Source organism: Pararge aegeria, chromosome 27 (assembly GCF_905163445.1).
Source record: "Pararge aegeria chromosome 27, ilParAegt1.1, whole genome shotgun sequence".
NCBI lineage: Eukaryota > Metazoa > Arthropoda > Insecta > Lepidoptera > Nymphalidae > Pararge > Pararge aegeria.
The window spans coordinates 2391826-2411485 of record NC_053206.1 but is presented as its reverse complement, the minus strand read 5'-3'; the positions used below and the strand labels follow the sequence as shown (position 1 = coordinate 2411485).

The window sequence follows — 19660 nt, the reverse complement described above, 5'->3', positions numbered from 1 at the left end:
AATGCTTGAAGATGCCTATTCATTCTTGAATTGTAAGAAAACTTCGATATTTTGAGTACCACCCTTTTTCTAGTTTTCAGTAATTATAATGCTGTATACACCTTTTATCATCTACACACGACAAATAATGAAATAAAATAATAATAATAAAATTGACAATCAATAATTGTTGACATTACTATTCCACATGACGACAATCTGGTGAAAGATGAAAAGGAAAAAGTATCTAAGTTCTTGGACCTTGCTCACGAGATTACGGCTATGTGGAATGTTAAGTCGACAGTTATTGTTTCGATCGTCGTTTCAGTCAATGATCTTCTCGCGAAAAGCTTCGACTAACATCTTAAGAAGCTTTCGCTTGGTTGTTGGATCAAGGGTCGGCTACAGAAGGCAGTAGTCCTTGAAACGGCGCATATTGTGAGGAGGTTTCTCACTCTGGAGCCCTGACCGCCGGTTGCTTGGGCATTCAAAAGCCCCGCAAGCTGAGGGTGGATGTTTTTATTATAAAATTTTAATAGTTTTTTTTTCAACCATTAAAAAATATTTAAATCAATAAATGATAGAATAGAAATAAAAAAAACCCAAATGACTAAACTAATCGGTAGATATAATGGAGAAAATATGTATTTTTTTTGTTTGAGATAGTATAAGTACTTTATGGACATGTGGTCCAACTTTCATTATCTGGTCAAGATCTGTTGAAGAGATCCTGGAGAAATTTTGATTAACGTTGTTATATTATTTTCGTTGTTACAATGCATTGATGTATCTCTTGAAATACTGGCGGCCTACCCCTGTTTCTTATGAGTCAGATACTAATGTTTTTATTTCTTTATTCCACTACATGTTAGTCCTTGACAGCAAACTTACCTGGTGGTAAGTGATGATGCAGTCTAAGATGGTAGCGGGCTAACCTGTCTACATTGATTTAATATTACTATCGGCACTCTGTAACTGATACTAAACCCGAAACTGTATTTTTTTCATTTTTGTTGTCTGCCTGGGTGTGTCTTGGCCGCACCAAGACCGCCATACATTTTTTAAAGACAGTTCACACACTTTCTGCTAGATTTGGCAGCTACACTCCCCTGCCCCCCTGGGTACGCCCATGGCTCCTGGGCACACTCCCCGCAATGAATTTTGTAGAATACCTCTAGACAGGCGACCTTACGACGGCAACCATATTGCTCACCGCTCCGCCAGAGATGCGTCTATGTAGCAGTAGCACAGAGTACGCTTCTGCCCGCTCTACGTTACATTTCCTTAGTCACCTCGTACAATACCCGGAAGAGAAGGGTTGGTGACAACTGTATTTTGATCTGCCGTTGCTACAGAGGGGTTGGCGACAACTGTATTTTGATGGCCGACTGGCGCAGTCGGCAGACCCTGCTTTCTTAGTCCATGGCCGAGGGATCGATCCCCACAACTGGAACATGTTTGTGTGATTTATATATATATTTCTTGTGTGCGTGTGTATGTCACTGAACTCCTCCTAAACGGCTGGACCGATTTAAATGTTTTTTTTGGTATGCGTTTGGATGGCACCCTGGATGGTTTAGATTCGAAAATCAGCCCAACAGCACTGGGGTCGGCTAGTTATTTATAATGATATTCATCAGTCATTTTAGTACCCATAACACAAGCTACGCTTACTTTATAAATAAATAAATAAATAAATAAATATACTACGACAATACACACATCGCCACCTAGCCCCAAAGTAAGCGTAGCTTGTGTTATGGGTACTAAGATGACTGATGAATATTTTTATGAATTATATATACATAAATACTTAGAAAATACATATAAACACCCAGACACTGAAAAACACTTAATGCTCATCACACAAACATTTTCCAGTTGTGGGAATTGAACCCACGGCCTTGGACTCAGAAAGCAGGGTCGCTGCCCACTGCGCCAGTCGGCCGTCACTTTGGGGCTAGATTGCGATGTGATTGTCGTAGTATGTTTATTTATTATTTTATTTTGATCTGCCGTTGCCACAGAGCTCTGTAGTGAAATAATCGATTACTGTGAGTAGGTAAGCTAATGTTAAATTAGATGCAAAATAACTTTATATGCGGCCACCTTAACCTACTTTGAGGAGTGATGGCCCACGATAGTGTACGGAAGCGGGTTAAATTTACACCCCGCAGTCGGCCGTTGTTAGTTGAACTTCCGTTAGGGTACAGCTTTCTAAGCCAGGCGGCTTTAATTGATTGGGTCTAGTGATAACGACTAAGACACCGGGAGGTGTCTCTGCATCGTTCGAGTCCATACAGGACTGGATTGTATCGATAACGCAGTCGTATTTATATCGAAATCAATGTCATGAACATTGGTTGTTAATCAAATATACTTTTATTTGTTATCAAAAGTTTAATTATTTATCCTTTATAAAATTACTGTAACATTAGCTGAATTAAAAAAAAACCTTGAAGTCAATCGAGCTTTCGATTTTAAAATTAGTAATTTTTTATTGTTTATTATACCAGCATTATGAAAAAGTTAATTACTTTAAGAGTTTTATTTTTCAACTACAAGAAAGCACGTAGAATAACTAGAGTTACCGATATAGCTCAAGAGGCGTATAGCTGAAGTGGCAATGGGTTGGGCACATAGCTCGGAGAACTCAACCAAATTAAAATCACACACACACTCACGCCGACACACACTCACAAACACAAATAAAATAGGGTTATTAATAGAAAATTGATGTGTAATTTTTCCGACCATCATGTTGGAAGACAAGTGTCTGCTCCATAATACAATGGAGTATTAAAAAAAAAACATGTTAGACCGCTACCTTCTTAGACTGCGTGGTACACTGGGCACGTGGGCAGGTTGTAATTAGTTACCACCAGGTGAGATCGCAGGCAAGTTCTGACTTGTAATGGAATTAAAAAAAAAATAATACACCTTTGACTACTTAGTAAAACTGTACCTTAAAACTTGAAATTCCTGAACGTAATTGGTAGGCTAGTTCCGTTACAGAGGCCGGCACTGATATCTTTATAGTAGGATCTGAGTATAAGGTTATCTGTATACACGTGATTCGTTGAAATTTCGACCCAAAGTCTGTACTATAAAGTTTATTTTCTTTTGATTTTATTAACTTTATACTATTGAGGTTCTTTGTAAGTTTTTCCTACTGATTAATCTACAGGTCTTCCTCATAGCGTGCACGAGAACTGTTGGAATATGAACCCAAAGTGAATGAGAATAAAGATTATTTTCTTTTTATCATATTTACTTATACCACATATTTTTTCTTTTGACTTATTTCAAACGATTAAAAACTATATCATTACTAGCGGATGCTCGCGACTTTGTCGGCGTTTAATTTCTGATATCTTGCGTGTAAGGTGTGTTTCTGGCCTGGTTTTACACACATCCCGCGAGAAACTTTGTTTTCCTGGTATTAAAAGTAGGCTGTGTTACTATCCGTCGTTTTAACTAACTCTTTGACCGATTTACAAAAGAGGAGGTGTTCTCAATTCGGTTGAATTTTTATTTGTTTGTAAATTCAGAACTCTGTCAAAAATCCTTTTCATTAAGTCTACGACGAAGGCCTCCTCCATTAGTGGCGTGCACTAGGCTCCTTACCAGGGTATGCATACAGTGGGAAGAGTGTAAAAACGCCTAAAATCCTCCTTTATATAAATTTTCGGGTAGGCAGTGCTTTTGTGAATATACAAACGTTTTTTTTTCCATGATTATAGACAATCGCTTGACTGCATTTACACCTGATGGTAAGCAATGATGCAGACTAAGGTGGAGCGCGCTTGCCTAGAAGATGCCTATTCACTCTTGATTTGAAGGTACTCCATACATAGGTATATTGTAGGCACTTGGGAAAATGGAGGCTGGAAGGGCATTCCAGATCCTAGCGGTGCGGATCAGAAACGAAGATGCGAAGCGCTTCCTACGCGTCCGCGGTATATCGACCACGTAGGGATACAGATCCTTACGGTGCCACGCGGTTCGATGGTAAAAAGGCGAGGGGGGAACTAGATCAAATAGTTCTGTGTGCACGCCACCGTCCTCCATTCTATTCCATGAATGTCTATAACGCGCCAGTCTTTGCCATGTTGCTCCCATCATTTTTATAAAAGCATGGCTCCACTTATCCTCTAATATTTATTTACGTAGGTATAAATTAATGTCGGTACATAGAAAAAAATCGAAAGGTAAGCTCGTTCCAACGCCGCTGAGCAATATTTCTTGACTTCCGGCGTCGTTTCTTTAATAAATAGGGTTGTCACTACACTTATACTGAAAACCTTAAGTGACGGGTTTTCTGGTGTAGGCTCCAGGCAGGTGTTCTCTGACTCCAGTCTCATTGATCAGATCTATACAGCATCATCATTTGTCGGCCGAGTGGCGCAGTGCGCAGCAACCCTGCTTTCTGAGTCCAAGGTCGTGGGTTCGATTCCCACAACTGGAAAATGTTTGTGTGATGAACATCAATATTTTTTAGTGTCTGGGTGTTTATCTGTATATTATAAATATTTATGTGTATTATATTCATAAAAAAATATTCATCAGCTATCACAATACCCATATCACAAGCTACGCTTACTTTGTGGCTTGATGGCGATGTATGTATTGTTGTAGTATATAGTAGATACCGATACAGTAGTTTCGGTGTGCGCGGCTAAGATAGAAACATATAAGTTGAGAACATTGAGAGTACTCATGTGTGAGGCACATGAGTACTCTCAATGTTCTTTGAATCGCGCCAAAATAACTTCAAGTGTCCAAGGTACACAATACTGTTACACTGATTTAAGACCATTAGAAGTGTTTTTTAATTCCACTAAGCACTCGATTGCAATCTCAACTGGTAAGCGATGATGCAGTTTAAGATGGCAGCGGCCTAACTTATTTGGGGTTTACATAAGCACTTTTAAAATGTCAAGTCTGTCTGTTTGTAAAGACTCTACCACCGTTTCGCAAGACAGATTCCACCGAGAAGAGTCAGCAGTAAACTCAGCCCATGTATGGCACCCCAATGGCCCAATCGGCATCTACGTGGCATCGTACCGGAACGCTAAATCATTCGGCGGTACGTTGTCGATAGGGTGGGAAATAGCTACGGCCGAAACAGAACCAGACCAGAGAAAATTCGAAAATTATAAATTCCCAAATAGGTCTGGGGATCGAGCTCGGGACGTCTACTTAAAAGATCCTAACACACACTACTCCACCAGGGAGGTCGTTAAATAATGTGTTTAAAAGTGTTCTAAATTGAGCCAGACAAATTATGGCAGACCCCAAGTCGACAGCCCTATTCTTATCTGACATTTTACGTCCCACTTCCGTTCACAAAATGGCGGCGTATTTTTAGTTCTGAAAATATATTGTACGAAATAATATTTAATTATATACCTAGCTCACCTACCACAGCATTATGTCTATGGACGGGTTGCGCCAAAATTCTTTAGAATTTGATTTATGTGTGTACTAGGAGTTGCTGGCGACCTAGTCGGTGTTCAGTTTTTAATAAATAAAAAAGTATCGTACATAATTAAATATAGTATATATTATATTCAACAACCTCGAGAGCTTTGAGAAAATCAATATAATCTCTCTCTAATCTAAGTCTTTTTTTTCCAATTTTATTTTTTTTGGGATGGGGAGCAAAAATCGCGAGTAGGTGAATATTTCATTGAAAGGTTAGATAATACCAATTAGTAGGTAGTTGGTCGTGACGGGTAGTTTTTTAGATGGAAAATCATCAATTCGTATCACCTATTCACATACAAAATTAATAATATAAGATTAGATATTGAAATTTTTTAGTTTTTCTTTGGTAGACATCGGTTCTTTATAGCCATTTTTGACTATTTAGGGGAAACACGTTCGCGATTTTCGATTCGGCGAGATTTCACGATTTGAAAAACTAAAAAACGCAGATTTTTCATAAACCTCACGGGAAACATCCGTGATAAAAAGTATGCTACTGTGTTAAAATCTTCATTCGGATATTCAGTCAAATCGGTTGAGGAGTTTTTGTTTCATAAAGTAATAATATTAGTAGGATAAGAGAAGATCGAAGAAGAAGAGAAGACCGACAGATAGAATATAAAAAAAAGTAAAGTAAAAAAATAATAATAAAAGTAGTATATATTTGATGTTATTTAAATAGTACATAATAATAACAAAAAAAAAATGCGCTGGCGTAGGGCATCAGGACATAAGAGAGTGCTATTTGCCGTGACGACATACGAGTCCATTTAACTGATAATGCTCGTCAATAGATGTTTCACATAAAAATTTAATTTTTCTCGACACAGTTTTTTTCGTATCGTGTCAGAAATCCAACGTGGCATGTCCAAGCTCGTATCGTTTTTAGAAAAATGCCCCCAGTATTTAAATTCGTAACACAATTTAAATAATTCAAGGGAAAAAGTGTAATTGCAGGTTCTCGGGTCACGGCAGCCCGCCGCGGCCATCTTGATTGCAAATGTCAAACTGTATAATATATTGTCTGTGGCGAAATCATGCGAGGTGTGTTCTATTTTTGATTTGTTAACGTTGATTTACTAAGGTTATTCCGTGCGTCACATATACGTGTAAATGGTGGCACCAAATACAAGCTGTCTTATTAACTCCAAATTCCTAAACGAAGCTATTGTGAGTTTTTTTTAAATTTCAATGTTAATTACCTAATTATTACGCAAATAGCCAAGAACGCTTAGATTAGAAAAAGCCAATAACATGCGAATTATTAAAACTCGCCCAGCAGAGGCTTCACAAAACTATAACCAGTATACATCAACACTAACGCGTTTACATAGCAGTGTGGATGGTATGTATCTCCCAGTCGAAAACGTTGGAGGAAAAAATCGTGATGAAACCTGCATGCCTAAGAGTTCTCACAACGCTGGCGCGTGAAGTCTACCAATCCACACTTAGCCAGCGTGGCAAACTACGGCCTAAAACCTTTTCAGTCTGAGAGGAAGTCTATGCCCTGCAGTGGACCGGTGGTAGGTTGACTACGATGATGATTATTATCGATTCGTTTACCCCAGACTCTCGGATGGAAAAAAAATGATTCATTTTGCTCCACGCATTTACGTCGATCAACCAAATTTTGAGATGCTCGGAATTTGAAATTGGAAAGAACCTTTTGTGTTTATAAATAGTAAATTTATGTGAAAAAAAAGAACTAAAAAAATTATTGGCATTTCGCACCGCTTGCCGCGCTTTTTTATTTAAAGTGAGCGCGCTATGATCTGTTACGATTTTAAATTTGGTTTGACCGAACAATTAAGTGTACAACGGTTACAGTCAACATTATGCGATTCAGATACATTTTATGCGATATTTTTTTTAAGGTTTGCTGAATTTGAAATGGGTAACTTAACTTTAAAGATGATCTAAGAATGTTAAGCTTTACCAGGTTTTGTAAGTGATTGAGTGATCTGAGCTCTGATCTTAACTAACCAAAGATATTAAAAAAAAATAGTTGACTTGTTGTCATTGTCTATTGTTTCGTTCGTGTCTATGGTTTCGTTTAGTCTGCGCGCTATATTCTTCTTCTTCTTCTTTGATTTATGGCTTTTCGTAGTGCCAAAACAGCACAATGTACTTTGCCAGTGTCAAGTAGCTTGGAAAAGGCACGAACTAGAGTGGTCAGTAAAGAAAAAGAAATGTCTATTTAATAACTTCGACCTGCAATAGTAGTTGTTAGTGAAATTAACTAAGTACGCATGAATTTAACAATCGTTTGAAGATAAAATAAAATTAAAAATTTATATCCAAAATATAAAAATCATAGTTTTAATTTGTTAATTTTAATAAATTTGCATAGATATTTAACATCCCGACTATACACTGACATTAACACGCACTCGACATTTAAGGGACGAGGAATTTTAGGAGGAAGTATATCATACAGATTAAAGGGCAATTTCGGGCAGGAAAAAAGGATATGTGAGACTGATCCTTCGTCCAGGCCACACTCACACAGAGAATGATCTCGAACTCTTATTTTTGTCAAATGTACTGGGGTACAAGCATGTCCAATCCGTAGACGAGCGCGCTATATTTATAAATCGACATCGGATCTGTAAATGCCGTGTACGAAATATTAGTTACATCACAAAAAAAAGCTGTTATTTAGGTATTCTTGGAAGCATTTTTTATAGCTCGTACCGTTTGTACCAGGGTCAAATGTCACCGTTTATCGGCTATAATACCAATTGGGATGCCTAGTTTACGATTTTTTTTATTTTTTTTTACTAGCGGTTGCTAGTTGTCCGCGATACGTATGCGCATACGTATACTTACTAAATTTATAAATGCGAAAGTGTGTTTGTTTTTTTGTCCTTTATTTATTTTTATTTATTTCATTAGATACACAAATTATACAATGTTTTATCATTAATAATTTTGGATTTTAGTTTGTAGTCCGAGTAGAGTCACCTATACACAACATTGAAGTTAGCCCGTTTAAAAATAATTAAATTAAGTTAAAAGCAAAATTCGGTGAGTTTCTCAATAACAAGGTAGATTGGAAGCAGCCGGCTTCGCTTTCAAAAATGAAGCAAGATCTAAATGTTGATGTTGGAAAAGAGCAACTACTGAGTTACTTGCCGGCTCTTCTCGGTAGAATCTGCTTTCCGAACCGGTGTTAGAGTCACTACGAAAATACATACTTGACGTTTTAAAAGTACTTATAAAGTAGGCCTACTTGAAATAAATGAATATTGTTTTTTTTTTATTTTTTGAAGTAAGATTAAAAGAAATTAAAATTAATTAAAAAATCATAAAAATTAAAAAAAAAACAATCAAAAAAATATGAGTCTAAGTTTAAATTCGCCTTAAAGTCCTTGCTTTACGCCCTAACTAAGCAACGAATCATCTTGATTTTTGGCACAGTTACTTTTTTTTTATTCCACATAAGTTGGCCCTTGACTGCAATCAGGAGGAGCGGGGTACATTGCCGAAGATCTGTTTGGTGTGGAGTATAAGGATTGAAGAAAATATAAATTCTGCGTTTCGCGGAGTACAGCAAATTAAGCTTAATTTTCATAATATTTCATGGATTTCCGCAAAGTAACGCCTACTTCTATCCAATATAATGTTTTCTTTTTTTATTCCACTACAAGTTAGCCTTTGACTGCAATCTCACCTGGTGGTAAGTGATGATGTATGTCTTAGATGGTAGCGGGCTGTTAGGGAGTATGGTTGTCATACCCATAACAGGTTTCTACGCGATAACGCACCGAAACACTAAATCACTTAGCGGCACGTCTTTGTCGGTAGGATGGTAACTAGCCACGGCCAAAGCCTCCCACCAGACCAGACGAGAGAAAATTCAGAAATTATAAATTCCCAAATTGCCCTTGCTGGAATCGAACCCGCGCAAACGCTCGCCGGGTGTGATGGCCGCATACTTGACGGCACGGATAGGCAAATTAGAGCTTTAGTAAGTGGTTGGTTCCATACTCATGGCTATTGATTTTGGTATTCATAACAAAAAAAAAAGGAAATGGAAGTTTGAAACCATAAAAAACCACTTTATATACGAAAAGATTTTCAAAGTTCAGGCAGTGCAAAATTATGTTTATGTAGAAGTGACGTCACAATTTTGGATTAAGCGTTTCAGCTATCATGGCGGATCGCTTTAGTTTTAGTAGTCAGATTTTTCAGTTTTATTTATTGAAAATACCAATACCAATCTCACTTAAAATAAAAATAAAAATACGTGTTTCATAATACATGAGTCATAAATAGTGAGATAAATTAAATATTTTAGCGATTCTTTGATACCGTCATCATGGTTTTTTTTCCTCAGTATCTAACCGTTCTAGGTTGTAGCGTCTTGTTAAATAGCCTTTTACCTTCCTCAAAAAAAGGGCTATCAAAAAGATCAATTTTTAAATCCAAGCCAATCTTATATTATTTATTTTTATTTTTATTTATTTAATTAATCGAAAGATACAAAAGAAAGTATTTTTATGTTTAAAACATGTAAAACATAAACTCTTAAGAGTTTTAACGTTACTACCTACGCTGTCGACAATGATTGGTCGTGAATACAACACGCTAAATTCTAAAACTACATTTATGCTATGTATAGGAAATTTTGAAACGTGAAACCTGTCAGATTGCAGTGACTCTACCACCGGTTCGGAAGGCAGATTCTACCGAGAAAAAACCGGCAAGAAACTTAGCAGTTGGTTTTTTATTTCTACATCAACATTTTTACAAAAAACTATACTATACTGTCTTGCAAGAGATGACAGCGGAGCGGTGTGCTTCCAAGCAACCTTGTCAAAAAAATATGTGTAGTTGAAATTCATCAATTATTGCATAGTAACATCGCTGTAATAAATGTGTTCTCACACTCTCGACTTACCAGAAACGGACATAAATTAGTGATATATATAAATATACTGCGACAATACACACATCGCCTAAGACTAAGATAGCTCATGAATATTTTTTTATGAATATAATACACATAAATACTTATAATATATAGATAAACACCCAGACACTGAAAAACATTCATGTTAATAACACAAACATTTTGCAGTTGTGGGAATCGAACGTTGGACTCAGAAAGCAGGGTCGCTGCCCAGTGCGCCACTCGGCCGTCAATCTGCATATCGTCTGCGAAAGGTGTAGAACTCATTTGAGGGGTAATTCTTGACCTACCAATACATACATTTAAAAAATGTGTAAAAACAAATCTAATACAGCGAGTTTACTATACATTTGATGAATTCCTTAATGACAAGGTAGATTGGAAACAGCCAGCCTCGCTCTCATCTCCCGCAAGATAGAAAAATGATTGTAAATGTTGATGTTGGAAAAGAGCAACTACTGATTTTATTGCCGGCTCTTCTCGGTAGAATCTGCTTTCCGAACCGGTGGTAGAGTCATTACAATCATACATACTTGACGTGCATATAAAGTAGGCCTACTTGAAATAAATGAATTTTGAATATACAGAAACCTCATTCACCTATTATCGCATGCAGTGCATCGTGTCCAAAAACTAAAATCTTAATTAATAGTTAAGTAGGTTTTATTTTTAACTATATTTTTTTAATTCTCTTCATTTTAAAATAATCTACTTATTACACACTTTATTAGCTTCACTTGTATGTTTGTTTGTAACCGACTTCTTTGGGCGCGATTTTGACCCACTTTAAACGGTCAGATTTCTTTCAAACTTTGTAGACATATCGAGGACCGATGACAATACACTAATCTGAAAAGTTTATTCCAATTGTCACTATAAAAAATAAGATTTTTTACTAATTACTACAGCGCCATCTAGACCCAAATGTAAAAAACCTATGGCGTTCGCGTACCTAACAAATTCCACAGAAAACATTAAGCTACTAGATGGTAGAGGGCGTAAGCTATTACTTTTTAATGGCCTGTTTTAAATAATAATTAGAACTTGCATTTCGAGAGACGGGCACACTGAATAAAAAAAAAATATTTTATCTCTTTAATGGTGGATGGGTTACCGATTAATTTTGCTCTAATAAAAATAATAGATCAAGAAAAACTAAAAAAAATCGCTATTATGAAAAAACTAAAAGAAAGAAATTAGTTTAGTTTTTTATACCAAGCGTGTTTTTTTAGTTTGTTTGAACTATTTAATTATATTAAATAACATCCTCAATTTGTATTGCGAACTCGCCATCCTCACCATTGGCTGATGATATCATAAAATATTTGTAAAATATAATTTGAACAACAAAAAAAAGGCTATTAAAAATACTTCGCTACGGAACAACCATTAAGTACCATCGGTTCATTATTTATTTACAAATACCATCGCGTGCTCTCCAAATTGAATATATTTTCGGAAGCACAACACGTGAAGGCCGTTCCGATTTCATTTGTCAATTTGTGAATTCGTTTATATATGGTGGTACACCAATTATATATGGTGTCTGTATCCTCTTTGCTATTTAGTATAACAAGAAAAAAACCGTTACAGTCCCATATAATGTCTATTGCCTTTCTTCTTACTTCTTTATATACATACATAATATATCTGTTTATCCTCCTGAAACACGCATTACGGATATTGTTCATACACACGTCGCCATCTAGCCCCAAAGCGTAGCTTGTGTTATGGGTACTAAGATGACTGTTGAATATTTTTATGAATAATATACATACATACTTATATACAGATAAACATCCAGACACTGAAAAACATTCATGATCATCACACAAACATCTTCCAGTTGTGGGAATCGAACCCAAGGTCATCGACTCAGAAAGCAGGGTCGCTGTCTACTGCGCCGGTCGGTCTTCAAGTAGATAAAATGGATAAAGATCAAGTAGGTAGAAGTATATATTGTCTACGTCTTTTTTGTCAAAAGTTTTTTTATTCACGATTTTTAATGGGTATAAGTTTGTTTGTTACACTTTCACGCAAAAACTCCTTAACCGATCCTCGTTAAACTTTGTACACATATTCTTGGAAGTGTTAGAAGTAATATAGGATACTTTCTATCCCGACATTAAGCTCAGTTCCTTTGGGAGAGGGGATGAGTGTTTGACGATTTTACACCATAACTCCGACAAATTATAACCGATTTAAATAATTATTTTTGTACTATAGAGGTTATAATATGTGTTTAATTTTGCCCAAACTGTGGTTGCAGATAGAGGACAGAATTCCTCAGTGGACAGCAGCAAACCCCTCATTTAAAGCTTAGCGATACTGAATACTTTAATTTTTTTTAGATCTACAACTAAATTTAATGCCACATTAAAAACAAAAACAAACGCAGACGAAATCGCGGGTAGCAGCTAGTAGGTTATAAATAAATACTATTAGTGATTTTACTCCTTTTTTTAATTTTAATCAGGGCGAAACCGGTGCAGTTTTATTAATTATATACTTATGAATATTATATACATTTAGTTGTATTTGATAACGATACCAGGGAAAAGAATAGGATAGTGATATGAACGTTGAATGGGTTGATTGACCGCTCGTTGATTTATTCGTTCTGCGATCAACTGCTAATATCGATTTCATACCTTTATATATTGATTTAGTATATATGACGATATCTTTGGTTGGATTGATGGTTATTTCGAAGGCAGACATTACAAAAAAAGTTGTTCGTAAGTTCATGGAATGCATATGCTGACTGATACATTCCACCATCATCCCTTTTCTGCACATTTACTAGGTAAAATCAAAACCATAGATAGATTTCGGTTCTCTCTCTATAGAATAACGTACCAATCGGCGTTTCACAGGCATCCCAATACGCATTTAAAAAAAAGTTTATTAATAAAAATGAAACAAATTCAATTGATTACTTTGCCTGTTGCCCTTTAACCATAAACTATACAGGTTTATAAATAATATATATTCTTATGAAAGAAAAATATCGTTTTACTATGTACCGGTGTGTAAGTACCGTTCTTAAATAAATTCTTTTTTTTTTATTTAATTAAAAATAAGGAGTACTCACCCATTGAAGATACATCTATAATCTTTAAAAATTAACACACTTAAGGTAGAAAATTTCATACACTTATAAAAAAATCGTTCAGATTACGTTGGTTTGCAAGTGTTGCTGTCCTTTTCAGAGCAAACAGTTAGAAAATGATGGCATTAGTTTTAAAAGAAGGACAAGCGAGCGCTTCCATTGATGACCAATCAGAACGCGCCGCTTTTAAAACGAGGCCTGTTATTGGTTAGGAATGGGACGCTAATTTGCTCTGCTTATTTTTATTTTTCTTAATCGTGCAAAAGACATATAATATGAAAGTACATCAGACACACATTAAACGAGCATTATTAAACCCAAGTTTGCTTTAAACTCGTCAAATCAAAACTCGATTACACACTTTTTTAATACTTAACTTTTTATTATAGTGAAAATTTTTGTAGTTACTTTAACATTTAAAGATGTCGGGTAATATACGAGAGTAGTCGAGGTTAATTAACTTGTTTATTAAAAAAAATAGGTTAGTAAACTTACATTATTAGTGCACAACAGTGTATACATTTAATGACTGTGCTGCGTGTGAGGCTGAATGTAGTATGCCTTTAAATAAAATAAAAAATGTCTATGGTCTTACCTGGTGGGGGGGTAGGTTGAACATTTTTCGGCGCGTCTGTGTTACTCTTTCCAAATGTAGTCAAGGCTTCGGAAGACTCGCCCGTCAGCCAACCAGCGAGTAATAGAGGCAAGATGGCTGCCGCCGCTTGCCGCCTGCACCACATCTCGACTCGCCAATAGACATGCATAGTGTAGAACGCTTTATACGCGCCTGTTTATTCTATTTTTTGACAGCTCACTAAATATTTGAGGGTCTATAGACAATATTTTGTTTTTTTTGGTGGTGTTGCCAATTGAATAGGAATATTGTATTTTAACTGTAAAGTGTAATTTAGAAATGTAATAGTAAAAATTGTAATATTCATATAAAAAGTGAGGTGCCAAGTACTTTTTTGTTTTTTTATGCAATAGTTACAATATAGTAAATCGAAATCGACTCACCAGTCCAAAATAAAAGTCTTTATTTTTTGTAAATAAAATAAATATTTTTAAGTCGCGTATCAAGATGTGGTGTTTTTTATTACTACTTTTCCCTAATTTTTTTTGTTTGTTAAGGTTTTTTTAGTAGAATGTTGTCTGAAAAGTATGTACCATTGTATAAATGATATGTAAGTGTGCCTCTTGTCATAAAATTGGCTACATTTATGAAACAACTTTCTTTACTAATTCTAAAGCACATAGAAAAGCAATGATTCTATGGTTTTATGAGGGGGTTTTGTTATACTTACAAAAATTTTGCGTATAATGATAAAGGATTACATCAAAGTACTGGCTGGTTTCCTATGTAGAGGGCGCCAGGAATGTTAAAACTTCTTACCTTATTGTGGAACTAGAAGGTTATGTTAGTTGATGGTCATATTTCCATAATAGTTAACTAACTTTGATTATCAGTAGTAAAAGTGTCGCATTATCATAAAAACCCAAGACGCATACATTCTATTTCTAAATTCTGTTCTTATAATATATATATATAAAAGAAAGTTGTGTTAGTTACACTATTTATAACTTAAGAACGGCTAGACCAATTATTATGATATTTGATTTTTTGGATTCCTCTTAGACCGGAATAGGATAAGTATTAAAATATAACATTCATAAAAAAAATAATGATCCGCGGTACGAAGTTTGCCTGGACAGCTAGTTCATTATAAAAAAGAGTTTAGAAACATTTAAGAAATTCTACAGTCCTTATAATTTTAAATGTAAAATAGTTTTCAAGAGAAGTAAAAAAAGAGTTATTGAAACGAAACATTCTTTAGCCATATTGAGCTATTTTTGGAAAAGCGTGTGTTTACGCATGTATTATAAAATAAAGAAATGAATATACTCTAAATCGTCGTCTTTATCTTATGCGTGTTTTACTTTCCGGATGGATATGGTTTCATTTATTTTTTCAAATTAAACAGTTTGAAACCAGGCAAAGATCATAGTAAATACAACCTAGACAGATGTGTATATCTTGGGTTTTTAAGATTAATATTCCAGACGTATTAATCGGGTTTGGTTTATTGTAAACGTCATAAAATTATGACGTTTGTAAATATGTAATAAACCAGATGGCATTCAGAAATTCCCTAGCAGTACTATATAGTCGTTTTGAATTCATGTATAGGATTTGACGTTTACCTTTAGTACCAGATTTGTACGCTCGCAATCGTGAATCGTTTTCGAGTTTCGATATACTATAAAGCCAAAGTAAAATATCCCCGATAGTTCTGGATTTAGAATTGCAAGCTCAGTATTAATTGTTTTTCTTTTATATAAGAGCGCTTGCTGTTGTGCAGAGTTATTTGAACTTTAAGAAACTCTTGGGTAGCATCCATTTTTCTGTGACGTTACAGTGATTCGATTTTCAAAAACGGTTCTATCACTGCGAGCGTAAAAATCCTTCACTAAGGGTACTGATTGTTATCGAATGCGTGGCAAGTGGTTGCGTGTTCCATTTATTTCTGAAGCGTCATGAGTTATTATATAACATTCATATTATGGTAAAATCTTACCGGGCGACGGAGTTGTAGTGGGGGGCCGGGGGGGCTCAGTGTTAGCCTTTCCGAACGATGAAATTCCGAACGCGTCAACTTTCGTCGCGTGAAACATGAAAATCATGGTAGCTACCAGAAAAATCTTTGGGCACCACATTTCTTTTTTTTAATTTATTATTTTTGAGTAACAACCCTGTTGATTATCTACAGAACGTTTTAATTTTTAGTATTATGTTTGATTAAAAGTTAATCGTTTCGATGTTTAAGTTTGTAATAAATGGTAACAGAGGAGCCCCTAGCGCAAGATTTGAAGTGCCTAAGCGTTGCTGTAAATCGGCTATTTTATTAGGACAGTAAAACCATATTGGTTCCTAAGTTCGGTCGACTTATGGTCAATACAAAGAGTAGACAAGATAGAGGTTATCATCGTCATTATCCTATAACCAGTGTTAGGTTCAAAGGTTTGAAAAGGTGCAGATTGGTACTTCACAAACCTCTGGGAACATTATGACCACTCAGGCATGCAGGTTCGCTCACGATGTTTTTCTTCACCGTGAAAACAAGTGATATTTAATTGCTTAAATAAAAAAAATATAGAGTAGGCAAGAGTAAATCTTTCTACATGCTCTGTTAAACGTAAAGTTGGTAAGTCTATAGTCAGGCAGGTCTGTTACCAATTTACAAATTTCGAATTTGAAACGTTAATTCCAAAAATGTATACAACAATGTATATCTGTGTTAGTGGTTGATTACATCAATATGTAATTATTCACACAATAAGACATTTATATTTTCAGCTATGGTTGTTCTTTAAATTTGGAACATTTTATTTTTTATTGATTTTGTCTGTAGTTTTTTTGTGTGAGTTAATATGTTATTGGTTGATTAAATAATAGCATCCTTGTCTGTGGTTGTTTTCATTTTAAATTTAGAACGTTGAAAAAAAGTATATTTTGAAATAACGAATAACTTCGTTCGATAATCTTAGATTTAATATTACCTACTTGGTATGTATAGTATTATTATTTTTTGCATGATTTGCTATTTTAACATGGTAATGGCGTCGGTAAAAGCTTTTGTTCGTGTATTGTGCGTGATGGCGGTCAATACGCCATTTGTATGCCTTTTATTATAAATATTCCATGAATTTCCATTTTTATGTTAACTTTGACATTCTAAAATGTTTAATGTAATGCTTTGATGTGTTAATGTAATGAGTTGATTATAATGTGGTAGAAGTGTAGAACTAAATCGACCATCCACTGATTTTCATAATATTGTCTTAATATTTCATCTTTCTATAAAAATATTCAGAACTAATCGGTATAATATATCTATTTACTACCTGCGCCTAAAGTTTGTCGAGTTATGCACTAAAAGTAAAAATAAAAGTTATAAAATTTATAAACTTGTCAATAAATTATTTTTCACAAATTTTAGAGTTTAATTTGAGAAAATCTACAATATTTTCTCAATTTTTGGTAGAGTCTAGAATAACATACAAGGCAAGACCGGGGTGGTCATTTCTTAAAACCTATTGTTAAATTTAAACTATATTTACAAATTGTAGTACATTTTAAAATTAACATGCCAATTATATAGAATTTTATTTAATGTTTTCCTGATGTCTTAGTTTAGGAAATAGAATATTGAATTTGTACATAAATCGTGATTTTTTTACAAAATGAAATAAAAACGTATGTACCTAGTCTAATTAACAAAGTAATGTTAATTATAACGATTTTAAAAACCATTAAAAGACGATGACATTAAAAAAAAATTATATGTATCCTTATACGGTAATACTCGTAGTTTAAAATTTTACCACGCCAAAAGTACGATGGAAGCCAGTTTTAATCTATCTATATCTAATTCTTAAATTGCCAAAAATACAGAACATAACCTATGTTGGAAACGTATAGTTTATGGTAATTTAATCGACCCTTATATAGATTGGCATGCGCCGACGGTAATGTTGTCTTATTTTAAGATTAAAATGTTTTTTAGTGGTCTAGAAAGTGTTCCAAAAATATATAAGGATTTCTATGCTACCATTCTATCACTCAGCTTCGGCAAAACGGAACGACGTTATTCTCTTAAACAGATAGAGCCGAATTACTCAAGTTAATTTTGCCCCGGAAAAAAAACTGCGCTTAAGAAGTTTATTTAGTTGAAATACAAACTATTTAAAATATTTAAGTTATGATTGATAATAATTCGGAAGATCTGGTATGATAACTTTATTCTAAAATGACACTATTATTTTTATTTTACTAGGTACTACACTACAAACATGCACTAAAACATGACCTACTATAAAAAAAGGAATTACCAGGCGCCGCAGTAGTAGATGTAAACACAGGAGGTCGTGTGTTCGATACACCAAATGTACTCAATGCTTCGGAATTCGGTATTCCGAATATCAACGCAATGATTAGGAACCACATCTTGTTTTTTTTTTATTTCACTCGTAAAAGTTTACGTTCTATCTCGTTGTCTATGCTTGTTTATAAATTTGGAACGGCGATTCGATTTTCTAAATTGACTAGTGGATCGCGCGATCTGTAAATTAACTTTTATTAATTTTGTTAAAGGTATTGTATTAAATATTAGGTCAGCACTCGTTTTATTATTGAAAAACGGACTGCATCAAGATTGTCTCGTATTGTGCAATAAGATTAAAGAATACTTAGAAGTGCATACATATAATACGTTCTGATTTTTATTTTTCAAGATGGCGCTATCCAATGTCTCTAAAGCTGCGCATCAGAAAAAATCTACGGATTTTTTTAAAAATGAATCTTTTGTGATGTGCATACTCTATATTTTCTGTCTATATTTACTGATGCTGAAAGGTTTTATTTTATTTGAATTTCAAAGGTAATGTAAGGCTGTGTCAAGGTATTAGACAGTCTACTAAAAATAATAATTATGATCATATATTTTTTTTGTTTATAAAAGGCAAAGGCATACGTTTTGTACAGCCTTCATACAAAGTCGCAAGAAACATATTGGATTTTAAGTGAATTTTTAAAGTGGGACTAAGAGATTCTATTTGGAAAAGAGTTATATTTAAAATTTTAACTTTCTAGTTACAAAATAAAATAAATCTATTTGTACAATATTGTATTTCATTCCGTTTAGTATATTTCTGTAATTGGTATTTGATACGAAAAACGTTAGTACGTATACTATATAAGGAATATTAGATAGGTTTATAGTTATTAGGTATTAAAGATAATGTATGTAAAATATAACTTTCTGAATGTAATACATTATTTTTCAAATATAATTGAATAGAAACTATAGATTTTAGATTTAATATAACAATATGTAAAATATATTGTTTTATTTAATCTATAATCTTTGTTTATGTGAAATTACGAATTTGAGAGTGAATGTTGTGCTTAAAAAGCGTTATTGGTGAATAATGTGAATGAAAATATTTTCGAAATAAAGGCGTATTTATAACATGACGTAAGTTTTTAGTTTGATGATTTTTTTTTTTTATTAAATGCACGTAATTTTAGCGTTAGACTTTTATTTAACTATAATTTTGTCACTTAGTTAACCATACCGCTGCAATTAACATAGTTTCTCACATTT

The 19660-nt window shown here is 34.3% G+C and overlaps 1 protein-coding gene across 2 annotated transcripts in view; it reads right to left on the bottom strand.

Annotated features, from left to right (window-relative positions):
* The window catches only part of LOC120635772, a 28763-nt gene extending 12563 nt beyond the window's left edge, over positions 1-16200 (bottom strand). The window contains exon 1 of one of the 2 annotated variants that reach the window (XM_039906926.1): positions 16073-16200. In XM_039906926.1, coding sequence (XP_039762860.1) covers positions 16073-16178 — 106 coding nt within the window. In that variant the 5' untranslated portion in view covers positions 16179-16200. Of the gene's footprint in view, positions 1-14091; positions 14261-16072 lie in introns of those variants that run through there. The other variant, XM_039906925.1, reaches the window with a different exon arrangement.
* Between the last annotated feature and the right edge of the window lie 3460 nt (positions 16201-19660).